The sequence below is a fragment of the Neodiprion lecontei genome, chromosome 7 (genome assembly GCF_021901455.1).
Source record: "Neodiprion lecontei isolate iyNeoLeco1 chromosome 7, iyNeoLeco1.1, whole genome shotgun sequence".
Taxonomy (NCBI): domain Eukaryota; kingdom Metazoa; phylum Arthropoda; class Insecta; order Hymenoptera; family Diprionidae; genus Neodiprion; species Neodiprion lecontei.
The window spans coordinates 14,517,699-14,536,553 of NC_060266.1; the positions used below are offsets into that span (position 1 = coordinate 14,517,699).

At 37.1% G+C, this 18,855-nt stretch overlaps 1 protein-coding gene across 2 annotated transcripts in view; it reads right to left on the minus strand.

Moving 5' to 3' along the window:
• Positions 1-18,486, minus strand: part of LOC124295364 — a 58,951-nt gene extending 40,465 nt beyond the window's left edge. Inside the window, exons 1-2 of one of the 2 annotated variants that reach the window (XM_046745071.1) lie at positions 18,228-18,486; positions 17,575-17,725 (exon numbers count right to left, since the gene is read on the minus strand). In XM_046745071.1, coding sequence (XP_046601027.1) covers positions 17,575-17,725; positions 18,228-18,378 — 302 coding nt within the window. In that variant the 5' untranslated portion in view covers positions 18,379-18,486. Of the gene's footprint in view, positions 1-17,574; positions 17,726-17,958; positions 18,106-18,227 lie in introns of those variants that run through there. The other variant, XR_006905286.1, reaches the window with a different exon arrangement.
• Positions 18,487-18,855: the final 369 nt, after the last annotated feature.

Sequence of the window (18,855 nt, forward strand, 5' to 3'; positions counted from 1 at the left end):
ACTGGCTATCCGTCCTCGGCAAGCCTTTATTAATTATCTCTCGAGATTCTCTCGCAAGAGGGTTAACAGCGCTTACCGCTCCACATCCATGCCACGAATGGATCAACTCCCTCGTGACCCTTGGCTGCCATTCCCCTCGCAATTTCTACCTTCTTCTGCGCGACAAAAAAAAAAAACTAAAACTCGGACACGGATTATTTCGCGACACACTTGCTTCTAGATTGCTCGCCAGAACTCGAGTGATCTCGGATGGCCGCAACGCCGATCTCGTTATTAAAATCCTTCGTGACGTCATCACCCTAAGAATGCGCAACAATCGATCTGTCATCGATTTTGGGGATTGCGCAACCTGCCGCGCACCTGTCGTCGCTACGCGGCGCAGAACTTAAGGCTAGATCGCGATGTCGTCTCCCGCGCAGCTCTACGGGGTCCTGGGGTTGGGCGAGGTGGTGCTCCCTCGTCGCTAGCTGGTCTCTCGCGGTCGCCTCGGTTGGGCGTAGGCGGGGTGAGCGGGGAGGCTGTGGCGCGCCGGCCGCCAGCGGGAATCACGTCCGCCTTGGATTCCCGCGTTGCAGGGATCTGCGTTGTCTCCCCCTCCGCAGCCTCGGTATCCTTCCCGCGAGATCTCCGCGGTTTCGCCTTGCCTCGAAATCTCTTCGGCGTCGGAGTTGGTTACTGGATGGTGGCCGGTGTACTCAAAAAAAAATAAAAACAAAAGCCTGCAATATCTTATTCTTACTTCGCCATTTCATCCCTGTCGAAGCCCGGGTGCGTGACTCCAGTTCTGGCGCTCTCTTTCTGATTATTTCGCGACTCGATTTCCGAACCCTTATCCCGGGATTCCGCCCAGGGTTCAGGGAGTACCTTGTAACGAGCAGGCCTAATTGAAATGCCACGTTACAATATATATTGTAACGAGTGCGGCTTATCCTGAGCCACAGCCTATGTGATAAACCCGTCATTCGAGTGTTCTTTGTTAATTTTAATAGATTTGTAAGGAACCCCCTCCGATGGGTAGAAGCTGGATCAGCTTATCAGACTCAAAAATCCCTGATAATCGAAGTATACGGACTTAGGATTTACCAAAGCCGCCTAGGAATGTGAACAAGCACCTCCGCAGTTGCTCCCTTTGGAAAGACCAGGGCTGGTAGGCCGTTTAGTCTGGTCGAGAAGTGAGTTTACTGAGAAAAATCGTTAGAATGGTCTTAAAAATATGGCGATTGGTGCATTGGATTCAGAATTTAAAATGACGAAACCGGTATTTTTTAATTAATCTGCCATTAAAAATTTCAATAGTTATAAACAAAAAACGAGAAGAAAAAAAGGGAGTCTCCGTTTTATAGCTATAATTTCAAAAATATAAAAGATAAATGAATTTTGAAAAAAAATCCTAAAAGAGGAGGAAATTTCCGATGAAAAAGTCCGTACTCCCGGAATTCTAGCTTTATTATTTATAATTTTAATTTAACGTTGAAAATAGGGCTCCGCGCGGCCGTTTCGGTGCCTAGGCGTCACCGCCTAGCGAAGCATGCAACACGAAACAATTTTTTTATAACATTCAATATTAATTTAAAAATTTGAGTAAATTATAGTGTTATCTAGACACTTGAAGGAATGTAGTCTTACCAAAAAAAAATTTTTAACTCGATTTTCGTTTAAGTTATTTCATTGTTAATTAACTCATTTTTCGTAGACTTGACTTTTCATAAAATCACTTGTGAAAGTTTAAAAAATGGGTCTATGAATTGTTTTTTCTTTTGTGAGCTCTTCTTATATAAATAATAAACAAGATTCAGCGGTAAAAGTTTATAAAAGTTTTTTCATTTGTTAATAATGATTTTTCAAAGTTATCAAAAATGGAAAAATCCGGCTAATGTTATGAAAAAAATTTTTTTTCATAAATCTTGAATTTTGGTTGTTTTTAAATTAATATGTTGCGTTTATTAGCTTGGCTGAAAATTTTTTAACGTGTATTGTTTAAAAATTTATCATAAACAAATAGACAAGTTGAATATTTTTGAAAAATTTTTTTTGGTCATTTTATTGTCTTAGTGAAATAATGATTTTTAAAAAAAAATTTTTTCTTAAAAAAATTATCTAATTGTTCAAAACTGTTTTTTTCATTTATCCACCATTTAAATTATTTATTAAGAAATAATTTTTTTTCTAAAAATCATCATTTACAATTGTTAATATAATTATGAAAAAAAATTTTTTTTTCTATTTTAATTTTCATTGTTTATTTTATACACAATTTGTTATAAACAAATTTATATTTTCATTTTATTTTTTTTTTTCGTTGCTTTAAAAAATTACAAATACAGCCATGTGCATCAGATTTGTAAAAAAAATTTTTCTCTATTTATTATTGAATTTTAAAATACTTTACCCCAACAAAGTTGGAGCTGTCAACTATTTTATCAACTTAATAATTGTTATAACTTCCAAACTATTGATGATACGGTCTTCAACATTCAAGACGATCTTTTAGACAACTTATTGATTTACATAATAAATTTGTTTTCTCCTTAATATCTACTATGGTTCTATTTTTATAAACATTTGTTTATAAAAAAAAGCATTACATCCATTTTTAAATGATGATATCTTGTAAACTATTGAAGTTACGGCTTTTGTGATTGAAGACAATTCTATAGAGTAATTATTGGACTGCTTAAAAATAATTTTTTTATATTTTTTATTCCATTTGTTTATCAGTTTTTTTTATTTATTCAAATCATTACACGGTTAAAGGTACATTTTTTGGATTTTATTGTCCTTATTTTCTTACTTAACGCTAATAATTTATTTTGCACTTGCTGTTTTAATTCAATTTTGGAATATTGAATTTACTCAATGTTTGTCAAAGAAAAAACTCAAAATTTTTGCCAGTGTGCAGCCCGGGAAAAATTTACAGAATTGAATGAACTTTTTACAATTTCCCAATCAGACTTGCGTAAAAAAGAATGAAAATACTTACTTGTGTTTGCTACTTACGTCTATGATTCTAGATTCTGTTGTTTAAATTTTGAAAAATATGCGTAGAACAGAATATTTTCCCATGCAGTTCAAAGTAATTGCAATTTTAAAATTAAAAAGTAAAAATTTGAGAGGAATTTGGAAATAAAGAATTTCAAAGGAGTACTTCAGTAAGATTTTTTCAGAAGTATTTATTATTAACAAAAAAATCAGTGTATTTTAATGCATACAATTGTTTAAAATTGAATTTTTCTTTATTTCGTTTTAAAAATTATTTTTTTATTCGTCGTTTTTTCGCTGGCTGCTCGTCTGATGTTGATGGCTGGCTTGGTAGTTCTTCAGGAACCTCGTGGGGTGGATCTCCCGTATGATCGTCCTCATTTACTTCATCATCACTGTCATCACTATAAGTACCGTAAATGCTCTTCATAATTTCTAGATAGCCAGGTTTAATCACATATTCGGTTTCTTCTTCTAACTCATCAATTTCCGGTACAACAATATCCGCAGAATTCAAGCAAGTTTCGCCCCGGCAATGTTTACAAGCTCTGGTGCAACGTAACCCTGCTTTCTTGCATCCACAATTCTTGCTACGATTAGTAGTGGCGCAAGAACAATGTACTATAGTTAAAAGTTCTGCAGGGGCTAATGGATCTTCTGTACGTATGGGAAGAAACATTGTTTCCGTCTTCTTCCATCCGTAGTTTTCAGGATTGAAAACATTTCCTAACCAACGCTGAACTTGTAAAAAAGTGCGTAATGAATGCTGAAATGTTGCCCCGGATGTTGGTGGCAGTAAAGCTAAGTTGAGGGCAGATGACTTGCGTGCTACATCACCAAAACGATCCACTCGGCATTCACCGATTGTCGCTAATGTAGATTTGTACAACTTCAGCATAATATTTTCTCCAGCCTTTCTGATTTCTTCCCGAGAAGAATTACTGTTGTAGAAAACTTCTGCGTGTTCCTGGGCTGTTATATCATCTTGTAGCAACTTCAACAATGATTTCTTGCCTTTATGGAAAATAGAGCTTACCGTATCGCAGCCAGAGAAAGCATGTGCAAATAGTATGAATTTTTTTATCATAATGTTTTCGTGAGAAGTTATTACACTTTCTGAATGCTTCAAAATTTTCGGCATCAGCATGTCGACGCTTTTTCCTTCGGGAGTAAGAGCAATTACTAATACCGCTAAGTCAACATCGGTACCAACCACGACGACTCGTTTATTAACAGTATTAGCTATATCGATTGCCGTTTGTACAATCAATAAATCTGCATCTTCTGGAGCTTGAAATACTGATAATTGATGACGCCCTTCCAAGTAATAAATCAAATGTTCAACGAATCTAGATTTGTTTTTATAATTTGATAAGAATAGATCTTTCTCTCGTGGCGTTTTCATGTCTGGTGTAAAACTAATTTCAGGCGCTACTTTCTTGTTATAGTAGGGGATCCCAAGAGGCTAAATGGTAAGTCACTTTAGCGCTGCGAGAACCTATTGGATCATAAAGATTAGATACTAAAAAGAAAAAAAGTTCATATGATATATGCTCTTTTACTGCCGGGGGAAGTAGGTACTAATTTTCAAAAATGTAAAAAAAATTTATTATAAAGAAATACTCGAGTGCGTCAGACATTAATATCGTATACGCCCTATGTGCTTCCGGTAACAGAGAAGTATTAATCTGCCGGCTTACAAGTCGGGGGTGGCAGCACAAAGGGGTAGAAAATGAAAAAAAAAAAAATTATTTAAGCTCATCAGATATTCAGGGGGAATGTTAAGTGACCTCTAAAAGGTATCCTATTCAAAAGACTGACGATTTGGATGCGGTCAGAACTCACAGCCGATTTTTGAAAATGTAAAAAAAAAATAGTGACCTTGAAATACTCAAGCTCATCAGATTTATATGCAGACAGTTCAGCTCGATGTCCTTGTTGTGCTAACCTATAATCTGATAATTATGTGGAGGAATTTCATTGTTCTGACAGCTTAAGGTAGTACCGTGACATGTAAAGGACACCAATAGTCAATGGCTATTGTTTTCTTTCTCACTCACTAGTGCTGTCTTTCTTTACCGACTATCGCTCACTTACTTCCACTCACGTGAATCATCGCAAGTCACCAACTTCAAAAGTTATTTACAAAAAAATAAATACTGCTTGTTTATGTTTTTTTTGAAAAAAATTACTTGTTATATCCTCAATTGATAATTCTCAGTTTTTGAAAACAATCCTAAGAAAAATATGGCTGTTATTAAATAAAATGCTCACTCTAACTACTCTAACTACGGATAGGGAATACATATTAAATGTACGACTAGCCGTCAGCTGAGATGGCATCATGGCCGCAGAAAGTAGTGGGGGGACGGTGCGAGAGAGTGAGAAATAGAGAAAGAGTGAGAAGGGGAGAGAGGCGCGGAGTGGGAAATACATAGTTCTCAGCACTTGCACGTACCTCACTTTATCAATAATTTTAGCTTTTTTACGTTGTAGAAACCGTCAGATTATATTATATCCGTAATTTTTACATGATTTCCTTCAAATTAAAAAAAAAAAATAACCGCGCTCGAATACTTCCAGGTGACGTTTTTTTTTTGCAAACTAATTACTCGCTTATTCTCTTATATCATGATCAAATCGTCAGAATATTGAAATTGACGCTTTTTTCCATGTAATTAACTTACCTTCTATTAATCTGACGAGCTCGAATTAATTTGAGGATCGATTTTTTTTTACTAATCTGATTGGCACCCTAGACGCACCCTTGTATATTAAGGGTTCATATATGGTGGTCGTTCATAACAGGGTGCAAGGTTTCCTCCCTTATATTGTTCTGTCGGGCTTAAATAAAACCCAAAATCCCTTCTTGGGCTCCCCTACTATGACACGTCTATATCTCTCATATGATTTGATTCCTATATTCGATTGATTATACCCATCGAAAACTATGGTGGTATCAGAAGAATAATGTTTAATGATAAAAGATTCGTAGGCTGCGAAAACTTCATCAAATGTTGAATTTCTCGGCCAGCCAACTTTGTGAAGTAAGTAACCTCCATCAATCACGAACTTGACATCTACAAAATCTTTTTTAGTGAATGAAGTGCTATTTAAAGATTTATAAAGCTCGGATTTGTTATTTTCGCGCATGATTCCACTCTCATTAAAAAGAGCCATCGGATATGGTGATAACTCAAAAGATATTGCGTCTTTCATCAAATCCTTTTTGTCTACCAGACTAGCAGCAATCTTTTGAAAGAGCAATGTTGTGTTAATCGGAATTTTTTCATTATCTATCTCGATTACAGGGGTAGTTGCAACTAAAGTTTTGACACAGTTTAATTTGCTGTGTTTAAAATTTTCCGCATTAACATCAACCATTTTTGCAATACCTTCAAAACCTTTTTCAAAACCTCGATGGCAATTTATCGTCTCATCACCAACTAGTCCGGTAGATAAAGATATGAGCTTTTCCGGTCGATGTTCGAAGATACCGTGATCATCGAACCAGTATTTAAATATTTCAATATCTTCTGTTTGCGCTCGGCATCGATGGCGGTAAGAGATTTTTTACCAACGAGGGTTGTAAATCCTCGTCAAACCAATCGGGAAAGATTTTCGATGCACTGGCTTCCTTGAGACAATCGGGTTTGACTCAAAGATGATTCAATGTTATAAGGTTTAGTCAACAAATATATTTATTAACAGACTTGAAATAATTTGAATACACTGTTGAGTTCGGTTGTATGAGATTCACGCGGGGTAGTGAGAAGAAGTTGTGGCAGTAGAGTAAGTTGGTCTTCTCTTCGCGTTGGTCGAAACGAATCTGATCTTAAAGGTAGGTTTTAAAAATTAGCTAAGTTCCGATGGCCAAAAAACTACTGGAAGGGGTAGGATTGTCCCTTGAGAGAAGGGATGAATTTTGCTTGGGAGTGGGAGTGAGCACGTGAGCCAGAAGCAGAAACGTACATTCCCAATGTGCGATGCACGTGCGGGCGTTTTAGGATACACGTCATAAAAAAAACAAGGAACGAAAGGTGAAGATTAGAGGATTGGTAGGTAGGCAAAGGTATTTACGAGTAGAAAGTAGAGAATTTGTCGAGATTGCAAGACTCGCTGCCAGATGTGGCAGAACGGCGTAAGGAGTATCCTTTTTTGCAAATCAGTCGACGCAATTCGTCCATAAGGGATGGGAACTTCCAGCAGTTGAATAGTTTATGACCTTAAAACGTGACTAAAATGTCCACGCAGAGATTAGGATTAAAGACTGTAAAACGTGAAAAAGAATGCCGCTAATTTACAGCGCGGATTCAACATCTTCTTTATCTTGTTTTTGTCGACTAGATGTTAATTCGACGTGTTGGTCGGATGATGCGCTTCTGCAATTAGTTACTTGCTCCAATTGATCCAAAATATCAGACGCATAAGGCATACCTAATATAAATCGAGAAACGACACTTTCACTCATAGTACGACCATGTTTGGTTCCTTCTTTTCCTGTTCCAAAGAATCGCATTGCTGTCTGCTCTATTGTCATGTCAGACCATACACCAGACCATGGTTTATTAGTCCTTCTGATTGTGAACAAGCCTCTCTCGGTGAAACTTAGGTATTCATCAGGATCCATAATGTCGCCTAACTTCTGCATATCCTGCAGATAAATTTGTGCGCCTTTGATGTAATTGAAGTGACCTGCAGCGTGAAATATTGGCAACATTTCACGAACGCACAATAAATGTAGGCCCCAATTTCCATTCCTTTCAGCTTCAATAAATTATACAGCAATCATAACGATATGAAAATACTGCAGCCAAAGTTCAGCCGTTGGACCTCGTGATTTGAGTGTTTCCAAAGCACTTGAAAACAAGTTGAACATTGCCCTACAGTCATCGTCCTCGTTTATAGAGTCCAAAGATGGAGGATTATCTTTGAAATCTTGTAACAAAGTTGACAGTTTGTTTTTTTTTTCATTGATAGTTCGCTGCACACTCATGGTCAACGGAGGAGCTCTGCGAGGATCAAAACTTTTTATGCCAGCGATATTGTCATGACTGCAGATATTTTCTTCTGACTCGGCAGTCTTTGCAATAGACTCGCCGATCGCAGTTGCCGCTAAAATATGCGCTCGAACAGCTCTCGAATACACAGTACAATTTAACATTTTTTCCACTGAGTTTGTCGCAAAAACAGTAGTAAATAGTTCCTTAATCCCTGAACCACCCATGATAGTACCCACTGGTTTTAAGTAAGACATGAGAAGATGGAAGCCACCCAAACGAAGCTGTACACTTTTCAACTCTTCGTCTTGAGTATTACAAAGAATTTGTTTAGCTTTGATCCAAAGAGCATAGTCAAACGTAACGAAACACGTTTTCATTTGAATCTGTTTAGCGTGATTGACCGCAAAATGCAAGGCTGTATAAATTGTTTGAAGGTTACAAGGGTCTTGGTCAATTATTGGTAAAATAAGTACTCTCGACACAATGAACTGTATTTTATTAGAAACTTTTTCTAAAAATCCTCGGAGGGTTGGTAAGTTCCACACTTTTAGATAACGACCCCAAATGTAAGTCGTGTATACTGGTGTTAATCCCGGCTCAAAATTACCAAATTTATACTTCAGGACGTCTTCATATATTATGGTTTTTAGTGAAGTACCACAATCATTATACTCTTTCAGCTGAACATTGCCAAAAGAAGCAACTTCAGAGGCTTTAGGTAATTTTTTCAACTTTGGTACCGGAGTATCTGTTCCTAGAGCAGATGGAGGATTAATTGCTACTATTCCAGCAGCTACATGTATTGTATTTTTGCCGTCAAGTGTTTGTGCATTATGATCGGCATTGTCATACACATACTGAGCAAAAACTGGTGGTGTTATAGTTGTTACTTCTGCTTTTATAGCCGATATTTCATGTAAAGCAACATCATAGTACGAAGAACACACCCCTAAATTTGAAAGAAGATTCACAATAAACTTAGAACCACTCTTGCGATTCACGTAAAGACCAGTAGCATGATGGAGAGTTGAGATGAATGACTTGGGACGTAGCGCGCAAATAATTGAATGTGCTGAATAATTTTTTTTTAGCTCCATTTTCTTCTGCTGATCATCATATGACGCAAATTCATCGGTTTTATTTCGATCTAGAAAAAAAATAAATAAAAATAATTGTTATAAAACAAAACAGAAAGTAAAGCCGAGCATTGTAATTTTTACATACCTTCAAGTACGGTATTTTCGTCTGCAGGCAACCCAATATTCGTCGAACTATCCATCCTGAGATTCAATTTATCTTTCTTCTTCGTAAATTTTTCTAACATAACCTGATTCAAAAAAATATTTAAGTAATTGGGAATATCGTCTTCCACATTATCAAAAAAACTTACTGAAGTAGGATACGTTTTGCTATCATAACTAGTGCTTTTAATTTGCCTCGGTATTATTTCTGCAGCAGTTTTAATGATTCTTAATTTTTCATCTTCTTTTTTCTCCTCTCTTTGTAAGTACCAGAACTCATCTACTGGAAATGATCTAATACCACAATAGCAGATAGTGATATCTTTTCGGGGACGTTTTATTATCGTGATGTCTTCGTTATATTTCAGTTTTAAGTATTTCAAAATTGTTCCACCTGATATCTCGTTGTTACCGACTTTTTTCAACTCTTTCGTGGAAAATTGACACTCGTCATGATTTTCAATGTAATTATATATTAACTGTAAGGTATTTTGTACGCGTGGATCCGGGATTTCAGTTGAAGTAGGTGCTTTCGGAATGTATATAAATTTTTTAAAACAACGAGAATGATATCGAGCTTGAACATCGACTAAAGATGGTGTTGTATTAATAATAGAGATTACGTTTGCTGCGAGGTCATCATTACGTTCCTCTGCGACTTGCAACAACTTATCTTTCAGTGAGTCTGTAACAACTATACATTTGTTTCCACGTTCTTTAGCGTAACTTTTTTGACAAAACAGACACAGTAACTTGAAGTCAAAACTATCAGTGGAACTAGCCCGTGAAGATCGTCCCGGGCGTGGAGAATCTGCAGCTTCTGGAATTCTGAAAACCCCAGTCGAATACTCTAGATAACACTGATCGTGAACACGAATTTCAGTCGATTTCTCGAGCAATTTCCACTTGTCATCACCGTACTTTTTACTCTTTCTAATTAATGTTTGAATACCTTGTTTTTTAATATTCTTCACAACACCAACACTCAAAGTTTTCTCACACGCAAAACATAACCTCTTAATGTCCATGTTAATAAATGATACAAACGATTACAATTAATTTAATTAACAATAAATATGTAACGAATAAATTAACTAAATTAGTAATAGATTATCTAATTTACTAATTAGAGTTAATTTACAATATAAAATAATAAAAGTTTTGATACACAACACACGCAACTACATATAGCAACGGGTGTACATTTACTGACTAAAAATATGTACACGAATTCCGCTGTTGTGTGTGTGAATATAAATGTGACGTAAAAATCCAAAAAATGTACCTTTAACCGTGTAATGATTTGAATAAATAAAAAAAACTGATAAACAAATGGAATAAAAAATATAAAAAAATTATTTTTAAGCAGTCCAATAATTACTCTATAGAATTGTCTTCAATCACAAAAGCCGTAACTTCAATAGTTTACAAGATATCATCATTTAAAAATGGATGTAATGCTTTTTTTTATAAACAAATGTTTATAAAAATAGAACCATAGTAGATATTAAGGAGAAAACAAATTTATTATGTAAATCAATAAGTTGTCTAAAAGATCGTCTTGAATGTTGAAGACCGTATCATCAATAGTTTGGAAGTTATAACAATTATTAAGTTGATAAAATAGTTGACAGCTCCAACTTTGTTGGGGTAAAGTATTTTAAAATTCAATAATAAATAGAGAAAAATTTTTTTTACAAATCTGATGCACATGGCTGTATTTGTAATTTTTTAAAGCAACGAAAAAAAAAAATAAAATGAAAATATAAATTTGTTTATAACAAATTGTGTATAAAATAAACAATGAAAATTAAAATAGAAAAAAAAATTTTTTTTCATAATTATATTAACAATTGTAAATGATGATTTTTAGAAAAAAAATTATTTCTTAATAAATAATTTAAATGGTGGATAAATGAAAAAAACAGTTTTGAACAATTAGATAATTTTTTTAAGAAAAAATTTTTTTTTAAAAATCATTATTTCACTAAGACAATAAAATGACCAAAAAAAATTTTTCAAAAATATTCAACTTGTCTATTTGTTTATGATAAATTTTTAAACAATACACGTTAAAAAATTTTCAGCCAAGCTAATAAACGCAACATATTAATTTAAAAACAACCAAAATTCAAGATTTATGAAAAAAAATTTTTTTCATAACATTAGCCGGATTTTTCCATTTTTGATAACTTTGAAAAATCATTATTAACAAATGAAAAAACTTTTATAAACTTTTACCGCTGAATCTTGTTTATTATTTATATAAGAAGAGCTCACAAAAGAAAAAACAATTCATAGACCCATTTTTTAAACTTTCACAAGTGATTTTATGAAAAGTCAAGTCTACGAAAAATGAGTTAATTAACAATGAAATAACTTAAACGAAAATCGAGTTAAAAATTTTTTTTTGGTAAGACTACATTCCTTCAAGTGTCTAGATAACACTATAATTTACTCAAATTTTTAAATTAATATTGAATGTTATAAAAAAATTGTTTCGTGTTGCATGCTTCGCTAGGCGGTGACGCCTAGGCACCGAAACGGCCGCGCGGAGCCCTATTTTCAACGTTAAATTAAAATTATAAATAATAAAGCTAGAATTCCGGGAGTACGGACTTTTTCATCGGAAATTTCCTCCTCTTTTAGGATTTTTTTTCAAAATTCATTTATCTTTTATATTTTTGAAATTATAGCTATAAAACGGAGACTCCCTTTTTTTCTTCTCGTTTTTTGTTTATAACTATTGAAATTTTTAATGGCAGATTAATTAAAAAATACCGGTTTCGTCATTTTAAATTCTGAATCCAATGCACCAATCGCCATATTTTTAAGACCATTCTAACGATTTTTCTCAGTAAACTCACTTCTCGACCAGACTAGTTGCTTCAACTGGAGACAAGTGAAAGAAAGTGTATGTCACCTGGTCGGAGATACGGTTTTCCCAGTACTCCCTTCTAATCGCGAACTCGGAGTAAACAGAGTCGCCTGCCTATATTTTGCTGTGGGTTATTGACCCAAAACCTCGCTAACCTCTCAGACCAGGGAAATCCTTGGCTGACTGTTGGTTTTATTTCCCTCCCCTTTTCAAGATAACGTTATGTATTCGAGGGATGCGTCGACAGCGAGACAGACGAGTGCATGCTTGACTATAACATAAGTTTAATAGCGATCAATCCAGATACAATGGTCTTTGTCTGAAGACAAAATAAGGTTTTACAAAATATAACCGTAGAGGATAAAAATAGAAAAATGAACTTGAAGAAATAATAAAACTAACAGAATTCGTCGTTTCTGCTTCTAAATCTCCCTACAGCTCAAACGTTTATATCTTTTCTAACTCTTTAGCAGTCCCGGGCTATCGTGGACTCTGATAAACAATGTCTTCCCTAATGTTGGAACTAAGCGCTTTGCTTGAGGTTCCTATCCCTAAACTTGAAGCTAAATTCGATAATGTTCTCTAGGCGAGCAACATTTCGTTTTAATATAATGCAGCTCGGCGCTTTGCCGGTCAACTGGTCTAATAATTTTGATTATCCTTCTACACTGTGACGCAGTTCGGCGCTTTGATCGGCAACTAGTAACCGCTCTTCGCGGTGCTCCAGTTTTATACTCTTCCGGAGCTGTTGTTGGATGATATATATGATATATATACATTTTGCGTATGTCACGGGCACGGTTGACATTGTTGCGAATTTGAACAGCTGTCCCTTACATATATATATATATATATATTGTTACAAAGGGTAAAATCACCCGTTTTGCCCCCTTTTATTGATCTAGTAGTCATCATAAACAAAATACATTTATAAACCTCTTATGTCTTTGAAAAGAATAAGGTTGCTGCGTCAACCAACATTATTGTGAAAACAGTTTTGTTTCAGACCTAAAACTAGAAACACGTACCCTGCAATTCAAGCTTTTTCTCAGTATTTCATTAACGTCTTTGATTTTGGCTTGATAATCAAACTCACAAATCCATATTTATTTTCGTAACGTCCAAGAACGTGACACTGGTGTGAAAAGTGGGACCTTGAGTTTCATTTTATTTGAGTCAATTCAGTGCGTGAAGTAAACCATGAGCATCAGTCGTATGACACACTCTCGGCGACGGAAAAGTGGCGGAGAAGAAATTACAGAAAATCCGCGAGTTCCTGAAGCAGGATCGACACCTTCAGTAGACCCTCTTCCCGTGCCTTCGGTGGCCTTATTCTCTCAAATCGATCTCCTGAGATTAATGAACCAACAACACGCAGCCGCCGAACGTCATTAGCGACAGCAACAAGAAGCCGCCGAACGACATCAACGGCAGCTTCTGGATGCGGCTAACCAACAACAAGAAGCCGCTATACGACAACAACAACAACTTGTTCAGCTGCTTCAAGAGCAACAAGAACAGCGAGAACGTTCGGTAACCAGTCTACATGACCTGCTCCGGACGACTGTGGCGGCGCTTCAATCTGTACATCAAATGAGCGGTTCTGGACAGCCGGCTGTTTCTCCTCGAGTCCCAATAGTTGTTACTCCATTGCTTTCCCCTGTTCTCTCTCCTGCTGTCCAGGGAGTCCAACATCCAGGTCGATGCCAGGATGTTCATGACTCAAGGTCGGTGCCTTTTATTAGGGAGTTAGACAATTCCCCAATTTGTAGATCACGGGTAGAAAACAAGGTTGGATTTTCCGAGCCTCCATTTCACGTTCAGCCATGTTATTCTCGTTTGAATCGATTAAATGATTCAAGAATTCCTCGGGTTTCTTCTCAAATATTCGAGAAACCTTTTTGTTCTACAAAACCGCCTGTTTTTGATGGAAAAATTCCATGGTCTGAGTAAGAGAGACAATTCAATACAGTAGCAAAACATAATCAGTGGGACTCCGCCATGAAGGCTCACAGCCCTGCCTCTTGCCTTCGAACTCCCGCTTTGAATGTATTGACAGCATTGTCAGAAGAAGAAATTTCCGATTATGATAAACTCAACTCCACGCTTTAATTGAGATACGGAAATGACCATCTGACGTAACAGTACACAGCTCAATTACAGACCAGGGACAAGGACGAGACGAAGACCTCGCGTCACTCAGCCAAGATATTGAACGGCTTTCTCGTGTAGCTTTACCAGATCACGAGCCGTCTCGTAATTTATCAGCGACTCAAGCTTTTCTAAACGCAATTAGAGATCCGGAAATCAAAATGGCTGTTGGAACATCAGGTTCAACTTCCATGCGAGAGGCAACGGCCGAAGCTCTCGAGGTGGAGGCCATGCGAAAGCAATATTTCGGGTAAGGCGAACTTCGCCAAATTGAAGTGTCCAAAAACACCTCAGAAAGACGGGATTTTGAGCGCTTGGGGGAGACCAAGCCTCAGAATTATAGAAATCGAAATAGTAATAATAATTTTAAACAAGGAAATCGTGGTTTTTTTCAAAACCAGAATGACAAACGCGAAATCAAAAGCGCGGTTACGACAGATCAAACTGTCTTATCTCGTTTATTTTGTAAGAAAGTTGGAAATGACGCCAACCATTGTTTTTTGTTTAAGAAAATTACAGGAGAACCGATGCAAAATTCGAATCGGAACTCCTATAATTGGCAAAAAAAAGATATAGAAATATGGGAGGGAAATCCTCAATCGAGCTCTGAGCAGAAACTCGTCCAAAAAACTAATCTCGCATGAGTTGTCAGGGCTTAAATCATCGCGGATTGCTAAAAGTGAAAGCCCTTTTAGAGAACAGTTTTTAATTGGAAGTCTGCGCAGTCTGGTCTTTACGCGCGCGGTACTGTAAATGGCGTCGATTGTATTCGTGTAATAGACACCGGCGCGGAAGTGACCGTAGTTCGATCGGATCTCTTTGAATCCAATGACCAGATTGTTCCCTCTTTATCACTGCAAACAGCCACTGGAATAACGACCCCGGTTTTAAAACAGGTTACTGTCCAAATTAATTTTTTTGAGTGTATCGACTCTCCACATAAGGTTTTTATAGCAGATATAGAGGATGAAGGTATTTTGGGAATAGACTTTCTCACTGCTCATAACAGTGTTATCTCGACCAAGAGAAATTCACTAGCTTCAAACAATCGCGAAATAGGTCTTTGTACAAATAGGAATGGAATTTATTGGACTCCTCCTCAAATTCGAGAAATAGAACTTTCTGAAGACGATTTTCAACATCACTTCCCTTCACATTTACAGAGCAGTAGATTGGTTATGAGAGTTCTAGACCCAAACATGGCGGCGTGCCCCCCATGCCCCCATGCCCCCCCGCCCCCCCTGCCCCCTCCAATTTTCGATGGCCATTTTGATTTTTTTGATGGCGGCCATTTTGATTTTTTTGATGACGGCCGTTTTGATTTTTTTGATGGCGGCCATTTTGATTTTTTGGATGGCGGCCATTTTGATTTTTTGATGGCGGCCATTTTGATTTTTTGGATGGCAGCCATTTTGACGGCGACTATGATTTTTTGACGGCGGCCATTTTGATTTTTGCTTAGTCAGACGAGTGGCCATTCACACAGCGGCCATTTTGATTTTTGCTTAGCCGGATGAGCAGCCATTTTGATTTTTGCTTAGCCGGATAAGCAGCCATTTTGATTTTTCATCGTACGACAGTTTGATAATATGATTTTCGCTATGACGTCATCAGCATAATCGACCGATTTTGCCGTCTGCCGAGCAGCCATTCAGACGGCGGCCATTTTGATTTTCATCGTCCGACAGTTTGATAATATGATTTTCGCTATGATGTCACCAGTTGGCCGTTTTGATTTTTGCTCAGTCGGATGGGCGGCCATTTTGATTTTTATCGTCAGACAGTTTGACAATGTGATTTATTTCTTGGTCGGACGAATAGCCATTTTGATTTTCGCCGTTACCCGTAAACTTTCGCGCCAATAGTTTGCCCCAGGCGAAAATAATATTTTCCACGTACTTCGAATACATTCTTTTGCGTTAATCGACCGGATGGTGGCATCGCAATTAGATTTCGCGCTAATAGTTTGCCCAGGCGAAAAATAATATTTTCCACATACTTCGATTTGATTTTCGCCGTTACCCGTAAACTTCCGCGCCAATAGTTTGCCCCAGGCGAAAAATAATATTTTCCACGTACTTCGAATACATTCTTTTGCGCTAATCGACCGGATGGCGACACCACAATTAGGTAGGCCGGGAATGTTGATGACGGTACGTAAACTTTCACGCAAATAGTTTACCCCCAGAGCGAAAAATAATATTTTCCATGTACATCGAATGCGCTCGAATTACAGTTGCACTTAATTCTTTTAAGTAAAGCTGGGGAAGTTCGCTACAATTAGATAGATCGGAGGATGTTGATAACGATCCGTAAACTTTCGCGCTAATAGTTTCCCTCCCAGAGCGAAAATTTTACATTTGAAAAATATTAATAGAATTTATTGTAGTTATATATTTCAAATTACAGTTGCACTTAATGTTAAGTAAAGCCGGGGATGTTCGCTGCAATTAGATGGGTTGGGAATGTTGATGGGCGATTCGTAAACTTTCACGCTAATAGTTTACCTCCAGGCTTATTTCCCACTCGGTGGGGTGAGTGGTATATAAACGTAGGCCTATTCCGATGATGACGCCGTTCTCATCGTCTCTTCGCGTCGTGAACTGCTCGTACTAGTGAAAAAAAAAAAACCGATTGAAACGCGATGGATCTAACAAAAGTTAACCACGTCGGTCGTCTGGAGAACCCGCCAACCAAAAAGATGTCAGAACTTGAAATTGGAGCGACGCACAGTGGTCCGAAAGCCCGAATTCTTGGCCAAAACTAATAACTCAAATATTTCTCAGTGAAAATTGCTAGTATTACTATACCTATAGTTTTTTGGCCTGCTGGTTTCAAAAATGAATGCAAAAATGCGAAATTCAAAATGGCGGCCCCAAAATGGCGGATGTTTTTCGCGAAAAATGATACCAATTCGCTGAAATTCATACTAGTAATGTTTTTGGGGTCGCTGATTCCGAAAAAAAAACAAAAATGCAAAATTCAAAATGGCGGCCCCAAAATGGCGGATGTTTTTCGCGAAAAATGATACCAATTCGCTGAAATTCATACTAGTAATGTTTTTGGGGTCGCTGATTCTGAAAAAAAAACAAAAATGCAAAATTCAAAATGGCGGCCCCAAAATGGCGGATGTTTTTCGCGAAAAATGATACCAATTCGCTGAAATTCATACTAGTAATGTTTTTGGGGTCGCTGATTCCGAAAACGAATGCAAAAATGCGAAATTAAAAATGGTGGACCGAAAATGGCGGGAATATTCCGTGAAAAATGATACAACTTTGTTAGAAGTGATATTTTGTAAATTAATTTCTTTAATTCTTACACATTTTTTTCGATGCGAAAAAGATGTGGTGCTTTATTGAGCAGTTTAACGCCCAAATTTTCGATAAGGTCATCGAGATTTTCGTCCCATTCCTCATGCACGGCATCAAACAGTTGCTGTCGTGTCCACTGCACAACCTCCATCTTGGATCCTATCATTGAAAATGCAAATATTTTACTTACTTTTAATAATTTATAAATTAGAATTATTCACTTTCGTGATAATATTCAGTAGTGCGAGTCCAATGAAATTCAAATTGGACACTATGTACATTACATCAGATACATTTGTAACAGTCCTCAGGTATATGTAAACAAAACAAAAAGTCTGCATCGCCGCGCTACACTAATCCCACGAGGCGGGACACGAGGCTCCGATCGAGTCGACAAAACACTGCTTCAAAGAATGCTTATTTTTGACCAATGGAGCAAAAACGAGCAGGCGATGCCAACGGTTTCACATTCTCTATACTTTTTCACACTAGGAATCGTTGAGATCTCCGCAGGATCTCCGGGGATCATAACTAATTCTCTACAGATAGTAATGCAATTCAATGAAATAGGTTATTTTGCAGCACTCGTATTGCATCATTAATATCATCGCCATAAATTCCGAAACTTGGTTCTTTCACAAAATTTATGTAATTCACTTACCTTGAGGAATAATATCCATTTTGGTTGACTCGATTTTGATGCAAATTGAAAAAACTATAGCCTTTTTTATCCCGCGCTCGAAAGCGTGCACACACCACAGTCCCGCGCGAGTCTTGACAAAGGTCACTTTCGAGGGTTTACCACAGGCCATAGAATGAATATAAACATCTGTCCTTTTGGATTTCAAAGCTCTAATGCTATCTATTGACAAATATGTGAAGCTTTACCTCGGATGATAACTTTCGGTTTTGGGGGTTTTGGCCAGGAATTCGGGCTTTCGGACCACTGTGCGACGTACAATATCACGGGCTTACGGTTGGTCAAAACGAAATTTGGGGCACGTGTTCTAGCGATGATCGATGAGGATTACAACGTCTTCTTACCACCGAGAATCGCAAGGGTCCTGCAAGAAGATTCAAATCAGCTGGCTGAAATGTGCAACATGGCTGGGCAAAATCGCCTGCAAATGAAATATCTTGGAGGGGAATTCAACAAACTCGAATTTTCATGCGGTTATGTGCCATAAATAAACTATGCGATCACCAGCCACCACCTCTGCAAAAATTCATCTGCGAGGGGGTGAAAGCAGGCATGCTGGGGATCGAACTTTCACCAACCGGATCCGAGC